Below are 16,717 nucleotides of genomic sequence, written 5' to 3'. Positions count from 1 at the left end.
ATAAAAATTAATACCGACAAACTTTGTTACTATAGCCTTATAATTGTATCCAACTTTAAAACATCAATTATGTTTCAATATGATATTACAAACCAATTAAAAATATTAGTGTTACGATTCGTTGTTGAATTAAGACCACAATAAGACATTTTACTTTCATTCGTCACAAGATAACTAAAAATAGCACGTTAAAAAATATCCAACATCGTCAAACAATTAATGCGCGGAGACCGAAAGCAAAATTCCACGAAAGCGAAAAAAACGTTATATCAGTCAGCGTTCGACTACAAGTTAAAAATTGTATCAATTGTGATTTAAATTTGAAAAATCTCTAATATAAAAACTATAGAAAACAATATTTTAACGTTAGAATTAACGTCTCTCTTTCACAAAGCCATATGTACATTTCTACGAAATGCGTTGCATGTACCGTCGATTTTGTGTTGTTTCTCTGATCATAGTGCGCCAATTTGCAGAGATCTCACCCCGTCAAAAGCTCAAATTTCCTCTCCTCCGGCACGGTTTTGATCATCGTGTACTATATTCGAGTCGTTATAATTATTTATGCTATTAACGTAGGATGTTAACCGTTACGACACACCATTCGTACTATATGATGAATCATTATATCGTATTATATTATGATATATAATTACTTATATATTCAGAATTTCCCGTACACGGTATTCTATGATCTAGTTCACTATACCTTGCTTACTTCAGAATTTATTCGTTTGGGTGCTTTTGCTTGTACCTCATGATTCAGTGAAACTAATAATATACGTACCATAACCATATTTAATGATTGTTGAGATAAATAGTGCACCCACTGATTCTATAAATGTTACATTTCAAATGTAATACAACACAGGCATATTATATGTATGTGGGTTTAAAAATGTACACTCCTTCGAGTTTGGCGATAACGTAATTTTATTATAATTACATATACAATTAAATGAAATTAAAAAAAAAAATATATATATATAATATATATATAGGTAAATGATTATGATTTATATTTTTTTTTTGTTTGTAATTTATATTTTCAAAATTATTTTTAATCTTGTAATCTAATTTTAATTTTTAAAACTAATTTTCAAAACAATATTCAAGTATAAAAAAAAGTATTTTAATCACAATTATTATTTTTTCCTATCCTTTATATTGTTGTCTTTAATGCACTTTGGTATTATACAATATACACATTATACATATTATAATGGTATTACTATAGTGTTATTTTGTGTTTTGTACTCATATAATATTTACTTTTTAATTTGAAAGTATGTTTGGAAGACATGCGATTTTCGAAAAAAATTAATGTTAAGCTACTTCTTAAATATTTATTTTTTTTGTCTGTGAAGTTTTTTTTATAAATGTAGTGTATATATGTACTATGGCAACTATTTTATACAAATAAAAACAAATGTCGCAAGCTTTACTATCTATTTTTTTGTGCTAGGTAAATAATATGAGGAAATCGTTGTTTATTATTATTTTCTTAAAAACCCCATCGGGTGTCATTTTCTGTGTCTAATTGTATTAACATTTTCTTATATGCCGAGAGTACAAAATAATGCACATTTCAAAATTCTTACGTTGATACTTTATTTATTTTGTAGCGATCTTTTTTCGAAACACTGCTCCTTATTTTTGTTTTACACTCCGAATCGTAGCTTAAACAATATCGCATCATGAACAGCACTGCAGTTTTTATTTTATTTTTTTTATTATTTTTTTTTATACTTAATAGATTACATAGTTTTTTAAGAAAAAAAGTAAATAAAAATACAGCATTGGAAATGAGAATAAATATTCAAATCTATAGTTACTATATATATTTATACTATCTGAAGCGAATTTAGTTTGAATTTCAATATTGTCTCAATAAAATATTATCATATGCACTTAGCTTTTTCATATTTATTATTTTTTCGTATTTGTCTGGTACCACGATACACAGCTCACATGTAATTTGCCGCAGCTACTCAAATGTATTTAGCGTGCTTTAATCGTCTCTATAAAATATCCATAGTATTATTATTAGTATATATGATGCAATAAATAAGGTAAAATTTGTAGGTGGTATATATATTCAGCATTTAGTATAATAGTATAGTATGGCATGGTTTATTTCTAACATGTGGACTACGTTTTCTGGTGACTTTACGAAAGTTCTCTATAATGGCACAGGTACATAATATATATTATATATATATATAAGAAAAAAGGCGTCTACAAATAATTAATAGTTAACGACTTGAAGTATATAATTAATGGGTTTTTTTATATTTTTTGAACAATATAATGAACTATTATTATAATAAATTATGTCTATAACCGTAGTAATAACTAATAATAGTATACAAGGTATATTAAAACCACGTAGCTATAACGTATTTAGTAATGCACTTGAAAATGTCAAGTTTAAAAAAAGGACGAATGTTATACAAAAAAACAAACGACATATTATTATTGATGAACGATTCATATGAGCATTGAATGTATGTTTTTATATTGTATGCATTGTAATTGTTCTTTGATTGATATTTGGTTTATTTTAATCCGAAAATAATTATGATATAAATAATATTTTTATAATTTTTAATAATTTAAAACAAGTGATATAACAAAAGTACATTACATTACGAAATAAATACTCATAATAAATAATAAGCAACGTACGTCGTATACTATTATAATAGTTTTAAAATATTATATAAACATGTTTTCGTTTTCAATTAAAAAAAAAAAATTAATTTAATTTCAACAAATTCACCTAATTTTACCAGATATTTTACAGCGAATTTTAATTTCACTACTATTTCAATTTGAAACAAAATATGTATTTTTCATTATTCTGGTATATTGTTTTGGGTCGATGATTTTTTTTTTCATTAATAACACATAATTAATATGCATAACGTTTATGCACGCTGTTAAATAAAAGAGGAAACGTGGAAATATAGAAAATAATCGGTTTATTTTACATTACATGCCTACTATCGGGTTAATTATTATTTATTACATTAAAATGATTATAATATTATATACAATTTATTAAAATAATGTCACCGAACTCGTAGACAGTCTCAACAAAGAGAAAAATACTGCACAATAATTAATATTAACACGTTCTAGAACTGATATATACAGAATTGTACAGAAGATTTTGAAATCTAGATCGTTAATCGATACACATATTAATGGGATTTTCCGTACCTGTGTGTTTAATAATTATGATGCCTACCTACTTAACTATTAATTTATCATTATGTCGCAAACAGGCGATCATCATCGGTGTGCGGAAAGGCGGCACGCGGGCGCTGTTGGAGATGTTGTTCCTGCACAAGTCTGTGCAAAAGGCCAACGGCGAGGTGCACTTCTTCGACCGGGACGACAACTACGAACGCGGCCTGGACTGGTACAGAAGGCGAATGCCGTACTCGTTCCCCAACCAGATCACCATTGAAAAGAGTCCCAGCTATTTCGTGACACCAGAGGTAAAAAGAAAAAAAAACGTAACGAATACTCTGCAAAATACCGATCGGTAAGGGGTGCGACCGTTCGGTGTTCGGGTTACGGTGCGTATCGTAATATTCATCGTAACTGTTAGGTCGTCGTATCTGCAGCGACGCGAATATCCGTGAAAGACACGACATGGTTATGACGGAGGGTGTGGACGGATTTTTAAGACGGAAGTCGTGTGCGGTCATTAAAAAAATATCCTAACACGCATAGCGACAACGCTTTTTCACTCCAAACCCACTCCCTCCTCACGTCCCCTGTCATGCCCAAATCCACCAAATCTCATCGAAACAGTTGTCGAGGATTTTATACGCACTTTTTACTTTTACGTAGTGCGCCAAAATATCGCGGGTTGAGCCGGCGGAAGAGGGGCCTTATAGAGGAGGTCGTGTGCGTATCCATAATAATATATTATTATTGTTATTGTTGCGTTGTACTTGCAAGGTGGTAGAATAAGTGGCGTGTTCGCGGTGGGCGATGGGTATCGACTTGGGAGGGACGTACAAAAAAAAAAGAGGGAGACTGCATCACGCGATCTCGGCGTACGCGGGTTGTGCACGAGGATCCGATTATAATAATATAGTAATATATACCGAGCGACGCGTAGTTACCCGACTTTTAATTAATTTTTCCGATAAAACCGCTTTTCCGCCCGATACATGTTTTCGGTTTTTTTTTTCCCCCCGTGGTCATTCGCCTTGATTGATTCACGGTCCCCGTACAAATGCGCGTTTTATTATTACAAAAAAAAAAAACAAACGTGTGCGCGAAGAGAAAATACTGCAGGTGATGTATATGCGCACTAAATTACATTTTACCACTTGGACGCGTTGTCCGGCCGGTTACTTATCGAATTCGATACGTTTCGCTACTATATTATAAAGTAATGGCATCGTTTATATATTTACGTTTACGTATCTATTTTGCAAAATCACATTATTTCACGGCTCTTTATCGCCGAATTACGTCGTTGAAAGGCTGTTTATTATAATATATTATTGTAAAATATGCAAACAAATTATTTCAGTATACAAATTCAAAACTACTAAAAAATTGTGTGACGAATAATAAATAAGTTAAATACGAACGATATATAGTGACTGATATTTACATTTTTTTTTTATATTTTATGGACCGTAATAGAGGAGGAAAAAAATAATGACACTAAAATAATCATTCATTAAGTTAAATTGATAAAATAATTATTCCTTGTAATGTTATTACAGTATAACATGAATAAATTCTGATATTATGCAATACAAAACCGAATAAAATCAATGCGAAATGTATTATTATTTATTAGCAATGACTTTAACAATACTCATAAACTCGCACACATAGTGAAAGTTATACAATAGGTGCATAATAATACTATGTACATATTACGCTTCCTTTTTTGTTTGTGTTGCATTGAAATAATAGTTTTTAATTTTTTTTCAAATTATTCACTACACATACTTTTGTGCACGTCAGCCATTCACAAGCGATATAAATTATATCATGACGGTTTTATTTTATATTCCACCTATCATTTCTTGATAAATGTACATTGTTATTATTTTTTCTACGTGATAACCCCGTGTCATATATTATTATTATTATTGTTAAATTTCGTTTAAACATAATATATTCAATACCTGCACATGAAACAATATTTGTACATAAATTGAGTTTAACCAAAAATGTTATTCCAATGTAAAATCCGGAGCAGTGCATGTAAGCAATTCGTTGTACAAAAAAAAAATTATTTATTACCTATATATATTATACTTTGCCTGAAATTCGCTAGGACCCGTTTTTGAAGGTAGTTATATTATTCGCGTTCACTTTGACGTTTAGAATCTTTACAATAAATCATTACAATAATCACAAAGGACTTAATGTCATGTCTATGAAAATATAATTCCAAGATAATGTTTTTGTCTGACGATTATACTCTTTGAACATTAAAATTTAAAATAAAAGTAAACTTTCTACGAATTTACGAAAGTGATATACAACATATTTTCAAACAACAGTTTTAAAACTTCACATGTTAACATTTCTTCAGAACCGTCTGACGGTTATTGCCATTTTTCTTTCATACAGTTAGATGCTTTTGTAAAACTACTTAGATAATATGAGAAATTTGATGCAAATCAAAGCAAAATTCGAAAAGACATCTTACACAAGAAAAGGTGTTACGTGAAACTTTTCTTTATAAAAATATATATATTTTTTTTTAAAAAACAGTATTTTAAGTCCAATACGTTTCTCGGTTTGTTCAGAAACTAAACCAAGTTTATTATTTATGAATAAACAAGTTGAAATTTCTTGATATATATATTTTTACAACATCCCATATGCTTACAGTATTATTTTTTCGATTATGTTATGTAAACAAAATCCTAACCTATACGACAATATGATAATATCATAGTGAATTCGAAAACACGTAGGTACATAAAATCCATATTATATTCGATCAAGTATGTACACAAAACGGTGTTTTATTTTGTTTAAAAATAATCCCATTGCTCTCATAGTTGATTAATTCTTTGTTTTAACGAAGAAAAAATGTATAAAAACACAATCACACGGTTCTATAATATTGTGAGTAAATTATGAACACAACGATACTATGTATACATTTTTTTTTCTCTTTACATACTATATAGTATGAACTATATTAAGTGTTATTTTTGACAATAGTTCTAAAATAATTACTACCTACTTACTAGTTTGTGTGATAAATAAAAACAAACGTACGTGTAATGGAAATATGCTCAAATAAATAATATAATAGTTTACTCATTTAAAGTTCGTTTTTAGACACGCCATTTCATAAACCCCTGCAGTATAATATATTTTATATACTCGAGTTAAATGTTTAAACCATGAATCAGTGTAGGTATTGAAAATGTAAATGACAAATAAAATATTATTGAAGTATTGACGAATATATTTTTAATATCTGTGGCTTAGTGTCAATTTTAATATGATTGTTACAACAGTGGGCATATGCATAAGTATAGAACTGTTTACTTAACTATTGCTTTGGGTAAACGTAACAAAACTACATTATTGTACTGAAAAATTAATAGAAAAGGTTTTGACAGACATTTGAAGGGTTTATTCATAAGACAGCCCCACGTCACATGTAAAAAATAAAATAAAATTTCAGCATAACGAAAAATATTCATAATTTTCATGACAGGCAAATTATTCTACATATGCATATAATCCGAATGAATAACATATTAAATATGATATTATTGAGGTCATTTTATTACGATATGAGTTAATAATTGTGTCATTTTAATTTTTTATTTAAAATGTTTGCCAAATTGCCAATTACCGTTTTTTATAAATAGTAGGTTGTTACGTATAATAATCAAATTACTTGTGATTAATATGTTATAAAAAAAGAATATTATATCAGAGCTTCTGGGTTATATTTAACGAGTTTATATTGATTGACATTTTAACTAACTTGTTAACTTATAATTATCAACTATGGATTACTCAATTTTACCAACGCGAGTGATTGTCATTAATTTGTTTTACATAATAATATAATAGTTTAAAAAACTCAGAAATGGTCACACTAAAAAACTCCGGTCCCTTCTACCGGGATCAAAGATTTATTTACTTCGTTACTTGAGTTGAATTTTAAATTATGAAATAGCAATCGGAGCAAAAAGGTTCGTGCAGCATTAAAAGGATTTTGAATTAAAAATAGAAGTAGAACCAACTGTCAAACACGTATAGAGAGTATTAAGTTAGATTTTTTTCGTTGTACTCAAGAGGTATTTTATATCAGTCAAATATTCAACAATTTTTTTTAGTTTTGTAAATTACAGTTTATAAATATGTACAGTCCTTTAAAATTTTACGTCAGACATATTGTTATCATCAGAAAACTTCTCGAAACATTGGTTACTTTTCTTTGATATATAACTATGGTACATTTTTTCGGCGGTGCAATGAGTACTAGTGCGACGGTTACTAAATAATAAATTAGATTAATTTAATAGTCTTAACAAGTGTTGTAGAGCGAAGAAATTGTTATCAAGTATAAGACAAAGGAGAAAGAGACGTGTTAATTCATTAATTTGTTACGGGAGTCTTGCGTAGAAAAGTCGGCGTGTTATAGTTCTAGAGTGTGTCTGCATTGTGTAAAGGAGATTTTTAATTAGATACCGCGTACCTATTATAGTGGTATAGTATATTATACCACTGCCACTACCACCACCACCACCACTACCACCTATGTGAGAAATACACAGAAAACTTAATTAAAAATAGATTTTTTCAAGTGCGTTGTCGATGGAAGGCACTGAACAAAGGTTTTGATTTATCGAAACCACTCTGAGGTCTTTTAATTTGGTCTTTTTTTTCGAAATGTCTGGAATTTTTATAAAAAGAAAAACATTTTAGAATTTACATAATGACATTTATTTTAACATAAAATAATTGAATACTCCTTTAGAGGTAGTTATCTAAGAATAAAGACTCCATATTTGTATTTTTAAAGTGTTGCTTAAAAATTTAAAAATATAATTTCATAATACAAAAATGAATGGGTCTTATTTTTTTCTCTCTATTTCTTTTCTTTTTAACAAACTAACTAGTTTTTGTGATTTTTGGTGGTAACATATTAAACACACAATATTTGTACTTACTCGATGGAGAAGCCCTAATGTCGATGAATTCTCAAAGCTTATATATATAATATAATTATTTTTATTTAGCATAAACGTTGTACACTTTTAGAACCCAACGATTTGATTCAGTGTAAACATAAACCATAGTACAAATAATGCAGTTGTCACTACTGATATCTCACGATTCGGAACGCCGTGATAAAATCGTGAGTATTTAAATTTAATTACAGAACATGTTTGATTTTTTATATTAAAACCGTCAGTAAACAAATTAAGTATAATTTTGAACTGTTCGAAAATTCAACGGTTGTATACTTTTACACTTTTCATCGTTCGGAACGCTTGTAGTTGATTTTCCGAACGGCAGATACGATTACACCGAAGAGTAGGTATACAGACGTGTAGTAATACTTTTTGAGTCAACCTCCAAGCACACATATTATGTAACTACGGTTGAAATGAGAACTACTTGATGTCCGTAAATTCGTAGAAATGTTTTGGAAAAATAGAAAAATGTACTTTTATGTACCTACCAAACTAAGGAGGAGACGTTACACTAATAATTATATGTAATGTAATTACAGTGAGACGTTGCATTGTCTGCAATTCTCGTATGAAAGGCATCATTTATTTTAGGAAGACCTCTGGGAAATTCATGGCGCGAATTATCGGATATATTTTATGAATACAGTATTATTTAAGCTCTAATTGAACGTGATCCTGTCCGTTCTTGCATTTATAGAACCTTATAAATTAAAAAAAAAAATTATACAACCATACATCCAAACAGAGTTCTATTATTCTTAATCTGAGTACATTGCTTATTTTAATTTAACCCATGGTTCAATCAAAAACGCTAAACAAACACCATTGCTAACATATTTGGTGAAGAACTCACCTATCGTGAGAAACTCAGAGAGGAAAAAAAGCAGAACGTTCAATGAAAGTTATACTATAAATGTCATAATATGTGATCAATGACTTACCTCATCTAGTAAGTTGACTGTCTTGAGTATCATATGTGAACTTTCTAGGGAATGGTCTAGCGAAACGTGTTGCTTACTCTCACGTATTTTTGATTTTTTTTTTAGGGGAATTAGTGGCGTTCTAATTCATTCTAACTTCTAGCCAATTAATGACATCTTTTTTTTATAGATTTAGCATATTTTAGAGAGGAAAGCTGGCCAAACGTATGGTAGTTTTCTTCCACATTTCTCGACAGATGATAAGAAAATCAAAAGAATGACTTCTTCTGAGTATTGAGTACCAATATGCTGTACTCTATATTATTTACAAGATATCGCTTATCGAAACGTCTTTTGGAGCATTACAATATTACTAACATATTTAGTATAAAAATAAAAATAAAAACATTTTTTTTTAAAAGCAGTAAATTCGTATTTTTGATTTAAGTCCAAACATTATAACGTTAATGTACACACAAAGGTCGTGATCTTACGCGTCTAACAATATATAAAATATAATTTTGTATTCATACACGCAAACCTATTACAACAGAATTATGTGCAGTTTACTTATTTTACATAGTATAATACCGTACTATAATATTATTATAAAATTGTATTAAATGCCTGTGGAAAGTCGTAAAGATTTCGTATAATAATAATCATCCGAGTTAATATTCTACGTTATATATTTGAATTTTCAATTATTCAGTGTACTTTGTATTGTATTATTACATTTTCACGGGCAGAGGTCTAGTCGAATTTTAGGTAGGAATGACTATTATTTTTAAACAAAGCTGACATTTTTATAGGCAAACATATTACTCATAATATTATATACCTTTCCATCGGCTGCAATAAATATTATTTATTGTACGTTGAACAATAATTATTCTACATAACATCAAATATGACAGTTGATATTAATCAAATGTAACGTTGATAATAAAGCAAAAATGTGTTCAGCTTATTTTTAATTGATATTGAATACCATTAATAAAAACAAAGAAAATATTTTTATTTTTGGGATGTGACGGACATGGATGAAACAATAAACCGATACGATTCAACACAATAATATATATTTTTTATAATGCCGACAAAATATCATTCCGATTTTACGATTTTTCGTGTAATAGTACTCGTCCAACGTGGAAATTAAATTTTTTTTTCGCATCGGTTTGAAAATTCAAACAGTGCGGACCGATCGCCTCCACCGGGCCCAACAATAACCCCCCTCTATTCTCTCGGTCCATCATAATATTATAATACCAAAGCGGTTTCGCGTATGGATTCCGTTTTCGATTCGCTGATTGGCGTGTACAACAACTACTGCTAGTTCGATAATAAATTGATCGCTGGTGGCGCTTAAAGTGATGCGATAGCGCAGCGTAATGCAACGTAAAGTGTACACAACAAGGACGTAATTCCCGATGAATTCTCGTGACCTAGTTACGGCTACGTCGTCGTCTGACCCCGCGACTGTTGTGTACAGGATACTGCTGCCGTCGTGTGCAGTAATTGAATTTTTCATTTATTTTGGCGAAATTTTTTGTCCGCGTGTAATCTCATCGTTTGCGCAGCGTCGTCGTACGATATCATTATTATTATGATTATTATCGTCCGTACATGTTATTAAAACTACTCGGTCGGGGCCTCGTCACCGCACGTCACCTACGCGAATCCAACACGCTTGATTTAGTTTATTCGGATCATTATATCATATTATTGTCTATAGTAACGGCGCCATTAAATTGTATGTATCGCACGAACCACCGAGCACCGTGTAAAATATGCTCGTCGTGATTGCGTTACACGCGTTCGTGATATTATGTTGTGGCAAAGCGCCCGACGTTCGATTATTTATACGCCTCCGTCCGTAAAATTAGGTACCCAACGATTTCCGCCTGTGTTAATATGCGCTAATTATGTCCAGAAAGTGTGTCGACTCGGCCGTGGGGTCGGTGATTAACATGTTTTGTGCTGCGATTTGTTTATGCACCGTTTGGGCGCAATGCGCCGCTCAGTTTCTTTGATGATTTCACGTTCGAATTTCACGTTTTTTTTTTTTTATAATATACTTCATAGTTACTCGTTATACACACACCACTGCAGTATTCAATTGGTATGCGTTCTCAAAAGCCATTGCCCCGAGGGTGGAATACAAGATATTTCCTTTCGAATCGTTGGATCGTTTGAGTAATATTATAATTTAAAACGACATTGTCGTTATACGCAAGAGCTTCTCCTGACCGGAGTAGTATGATATTATGCGCGTTCGCCTTGTTTGTTATTGTCATTAAAACTATATACACAATAAACATAATATATGCAAGACGTGTATTATTTATTGAGTACTATCGATGTATAATATTCATATGAAACTATATATATGTATATGCGAATTATACATAGAATTTACTTTTCAATATTCTATTGCTATTAATGTGTGTTGACACTCCATTTACTTCAAAGAAATAATATTATATATGCATAAAATATATTTTATGTACATAAATAATTGAAGTGGCGTGGGTTTATTTTAGATACGTACTGACCTAAATTTTCAATACAAATATAAAATATTATATTTAAAAGTTATTCTGATGTATTTTTATTCTTTGATTATTGAAAAACTGTTTGTATTGCGTTGAACATAATATTGTGATATAGTTATTTCATTCAACGGTACTTGCTTTGGCAGTTGTACGTGTACTACAATTGGAACGATACAGAGAAGACTATAAAAGCTCCTATACGCAAATATGACACGCAAAATCGTGAACAGTTTTTGCTGTATAAATTACTGTCAAGACCCATTTAGTCATACGGCATCCAACTAAATACAGCCAAAATGATGAATACCAACCCTGGCCAAACATTCCAAACCAAAGTGATTTGAAAATCCTCATTCTACGTTTCCAAAAATATTCTTCACTCAGACGAAAATACTAACTGCAAAATAAATTAGCAATGAGCCCTATTAATAAACGCTTGACTAACTTTCATGAACCATATTTGATCACCCATAACTATCACCTGAATTGTTTGAGTGAATCCCAAAGGAAGGCTAAATATACAGTGGTATCGTGACCTAGCTGCTTATTTAATAAAAAGAAAATTTAGATTATTATTAGTTATTATATAACTATAATATTTCATGACAAAGTGACTCCATTGGGAGGTCTCTTAATTGTATTATTTTCATGTTATTATTTACTTGTTCCTTTTTTTTTCCATTAAGCTTATTGTTCATCTCTATAATATTATATGGCCTAATAAAAAGCATGTTAAATACATATATATATTTTATATTCGTAAGGTGTAGATTTTGTTGGAAAAAAATAACAAAAATATTACATAATAAAGATGTATAATATGGTACATACAAACATTATTATTAATTAAAATATAATATATTAGGATATTGCAGAATGGAGGCTTTTCTAAATAGGTACATAGAGTGATTGGTCGTGTTAAAATAATAAAGAGTAACACAAAATAATATCTATTTAATCCTTATAATCTCACCTTACTCTTACTGTACCGTTAAATGTTTATTTATAATTTTTTTTTTCGACAGAAATATGACCACAAACTAATATTGTCTTGTGTAGTAAAAAATAGTTTGTCGTACCATGACAAAATACTCTTTGATTTCCTGCGGTACACAACTGCCCCTAAATTGCCTATACGAAACGCCGGGTTACCAACATTTTAATCACATTGTCTACGCTGTACAAAAAATATAATATTATTGATTATTCGTCATAGTCTTAATAATTAAAATATTATTATATTAAAATCTGATTTATAACACAGTATCAAAAAAAAAGTTGTCAGTCGTAAACAGAGGGTTGGATTCACATTTAAAATTGAAAATATGATTTTTTTTTTGTTATTATTCAATATAACCATCGATAGCAGTGGTGGTTGCGGAGATGTAGATAAATTAAATAATAATAAATATAATATACAAGAATGAAAATGACAATTCACACGTTCTATGTTATATATATTTTTATAATCAATGATAGTTTAAAACAGACATTGCGGCCGTTTTAATCATTTGTTTCTCTGTCTATTTTACAAAGTTTCATTTGAAGAGAAAAAGAAACATAAAAACATGTTATCATGTTAAACTATAATCGCCTGATATTATTTATCTTACAATTATGCAAAATATGTGAGCTGATAGAATTCTGTGTGTCAGTTCAAATGGGGTTTCGCCTCTCGTGTAAAACGCACCGGTTACCTAAATAGTTATCTGTGTACCTTGCTAAATGATTGATGCGATTATGGCTGATGTATAAATATTGCTATTTGTACTTAACAACTCAAAGATCGCTTCAACCGATTTATGAAACAACACGATGTACACATAGTAATGTAAACGTAATTTCTGGCTAGTATTATCTCATTTGTATTATTCATTTATATTTCTTTAATCGACAGATTTTTTTCTCAGCAGAATAAATTCAAACAACTATTACAGTTTTAACACACATATAAACACGACTATCAGTTATGATTTATTATGCAATATAATTTAAGATACAATATACAGTTTAATTAACTGTGAGTTGTAATATTATATTTGTATGTAATTACAATTTGTTATTTTATCAAGGTCCAATTTACAACGTAATAATGTGAAACAATTTATATAATGTAGGTACAATTTAGTATTTGATTGGTCGTAATTAGTATTCACCAGATCTTGTACGTTTCCCTGTCATAATTTAACATATTTTCAATCTATTTTTAAGAAAATAAATATTTTATGGCATTTTCGAACATGCTTAACACGTCATAATAATTATAATACGAGTACATAATATTTTGCCTTGAAAACATGAAAACTTTTGATCAATAATTAAAATATTTGTTGATATCGTTCAAGGTTGAAACTTGCGCAAGTGGATAATTTATGAGGCAACCACAATGTATATATTTTACAAAGTACCTACCTATATTCATTTTATTCATCTTAACCCCGAAAACTTATGATGAAGATAAAGTAACTTATTTATTTATATAAATTACTAATTTGACTTAAGCGCGAAACCAACCATTAAATTTCATATTTTTTTTATACTTAAATGTGGATATTATAATAATTATTATATTATAATTTATTGGCTCAAGTTTTTTATGAACATTTCTCTAGTTTTGTAGTTAGTTCTATTATTTTTTTTAAAGTTTTTTTTATGAAATTTACTTCAAATAATAATATAAATAAAATATGATGATGTTTAGATTGTATCAATATTTTTATTTTTATGCGTGAAGAAAACGTAAGATTATAATGTTTATGCTTAATCAGAACAATGTTTTTGATAAGTTTAAAATTATACGTAAAGTAAATTCAATCGAGATAAGAATATTGAGAAATTATAATTTTACAGTGTTCTGTTTAAGTCTCGAGTATAATATTGGCCATTTCTATGTAAATTATGGAAACGCACAGAAAGTTTGTTCTTATTCGCATAAAAACAATATTAAAATCGTTTGAACTTTTAAAAAGAACCGTATTCTTGATAAGCACTAGAAGTTATTATTATTATTTCTTTGTATTCCCGTATTCTTATGTAAATTCTATATCATAAATAAAATACAATTTTGTAAAATATCGCAAGATATGTACTATAGCAGCCAGTCGTGCCAGTCATCAAACTGCTAAAACATTTAACGCATACCTATTACCACCTATACCTGACTTCCTAGATATTATACTGATATATAATACGTAATTACGAAATAAATGAACTTCTTTGAAGTTTTTCAACGAATGGCTGCACTAAAATATACGTATATACTTAGCTAATTAACATAAACGTGCGTTGCAGACGTTTGCGTTATCGCGTAGTTCGATCGTAATGTTTATTATTCGTCTACTCGACGAGTTCGAGTAATTAACTCATCTCGGCACGTTGGTGGAACACGACTATAATATTATATTATAACAACATCGACGGTTAAGAGCGAATTTCCATAATTCGTTGGAATTCCGGGCGGCAGTGCATATAGATGATAATATATGCCTACAACCCTAGCGTTACTATTTGATATCGAGCAGGTAAGTGTGCATATTTGGTCGTCGTTCGATAGATTTTGGTATACTGGTTACGACGGTCTGTGGTTTATTCGGTTTCGATGATCGCGACCGCACAATGATAAACACGCCGCGCAATACCTAACGGTAACCATTTTCGTAAAAAAAAAAAAAAAACTGGCACGCCGCCAGTCGCGAAGAGTACGTATGGGTCGGTGGTACGTGGTGCCCATTACAGACGTGGGGAAAATTCGTTAAGATACCTAACCGCTTAGGGTAGCAAATCTCGTTGGTAATCTCTTGGGATTTTCTTCGAAGGTTCTATATTATTAAATGGCATAATAATATAATATGCGCGACCCGAGAGTGTAAGTGTATGTGTTTTTTTTCCTCGACTTATTTTCCTCGCCGTTGCGCGGGCAAAAGATAATTTTCACACGCGAATCCTTCGCCGACAAGTAACACTCAACCGGTCGCGTTATATATTTTGAATTAATAACGAAACGGTCGGTGGTTTTAACGATGTCGACTGTTCTCCGCGAATGAAGACTAAACGCGGTGTCGAGACCACGTGAACTATTGATTTTTCGTGGTGGTTTTTGAAAATACAAACATGTAGACAATATAAACAATGGAGCCGTGTCAATTATGCGCACTACATTAAGTATAGGTAAATATAAGGGACACATTTTCAGTGTAAAGCACTTTTTTCATCAAACATAACATCTGAATTTGAATAATACAATAATAATATTATGGTTTATTCGTCTGGTGTTTCTCGCTAGATTTTCTTTTTATTCGCGTCCGTAAACACTGTTGTAGCATTTTTTTCTGGTTGTATTATGTATTGCGACAGAAAAAAATGGAAATGATCGACGGCTGTCGATGTCTGCGTATCGATTGGAGGAGCGCCCTTTACATCAACAACAACGACAACAATAGTAATAATATTTTAGGAATGCAATAATTATTCAATCCGCTTGACTGAGATTACGGCGGCGGTGGCGGCGGTGACGAATCACAACCAAATCCATTATAAACTATATATATACTCTATGAACAACGATGACAGCCGGGTTTTGACCTGCAACGCTGCCACGGGTTATAGTTACCGAAACATTGTTTCGACTTGTTTTCAGAGTACAGAAATTATACGTATTATGTATAATATGATTTATTATATAGACCGATCAAGCGTGGGCGATTCGTCTATGTAAACGATTGAACGACGATAGCATATAAATATGATGTTCTAAATCGCGATTCACAAACATTGGACGTTCGCGGTGATGTTATAGGAATTTCTTACTCGCAGAGGATGCGGCGATATACGACCGCCGATGTTGGCCATACGATTTTTGCCCGATTATTTCGATTGTTTTTTTTTTTTTTTTTGGTAGGTTAAGGGGGGGGGGGCCGAGGAGTTTAGAAACCCGTTCTTTGCACTGATTAGTAAAAAATATTATAATATTTTTGTCAAGGGATATTATTAAAGGTCCGATTGTCTTGACCACCTATAA

The 16,717-nt window shown here is 30.5% G+C and overlaps 1 protein-coding gene and 1 non-coding gene across 2 annotated transcripts in view; both read left to right on the top strand.

Annotated features, from left to right (window-relative positions):
- The window catches only part of LOC132942115 (heparan sulfate glucosamine 3-O-sulfotransferase 5-like), a 42,817-nt gene that overhangs the window by 13,490 nt on the left and 12,610 nt on the right, over positions 1 to 16,717 (top strand). The window contains exon 3 of the mRNA XM_061010425.1: positions 3,291 to 3,506. Coding sequence (XP_060866408.1) covers positions 3,291 to 3,506 — 216 coding nt within the window. The remainder of the gene's footprint in view (positions 1 to 3,290; positions 3,507 to 16,717) is intronic.
- Positions 11,831 to 11,942, top strand: LOC132942232 (U6 spliceosomal RNA). Its single transcript, XR_009664249.1, has one exon. It is a non-coding gene; the product is annotated as a U6 spliceosomal RNA (small nuclear RNA).

The sequence above is a fragment of the Metopolophium dirhodum genome, chromosome 3, assembly GCF_019925205.1.
Source record: "Metopolophium dirhodum isolate CAU chromosome 3, ASM1992520v1, whole genome shotgun sequence".
Lineage (NCBI taxonomy): Eukaryota > Metazoa > Arthropoda > Insecta > Hemiptera > Aphididae > Metopolophium > Metopolophium dirhodum.
Note: the sequence above shows the minus strand (reverse complement) of the source record. Positions and strands in the feature narration are given on the sequence as shown.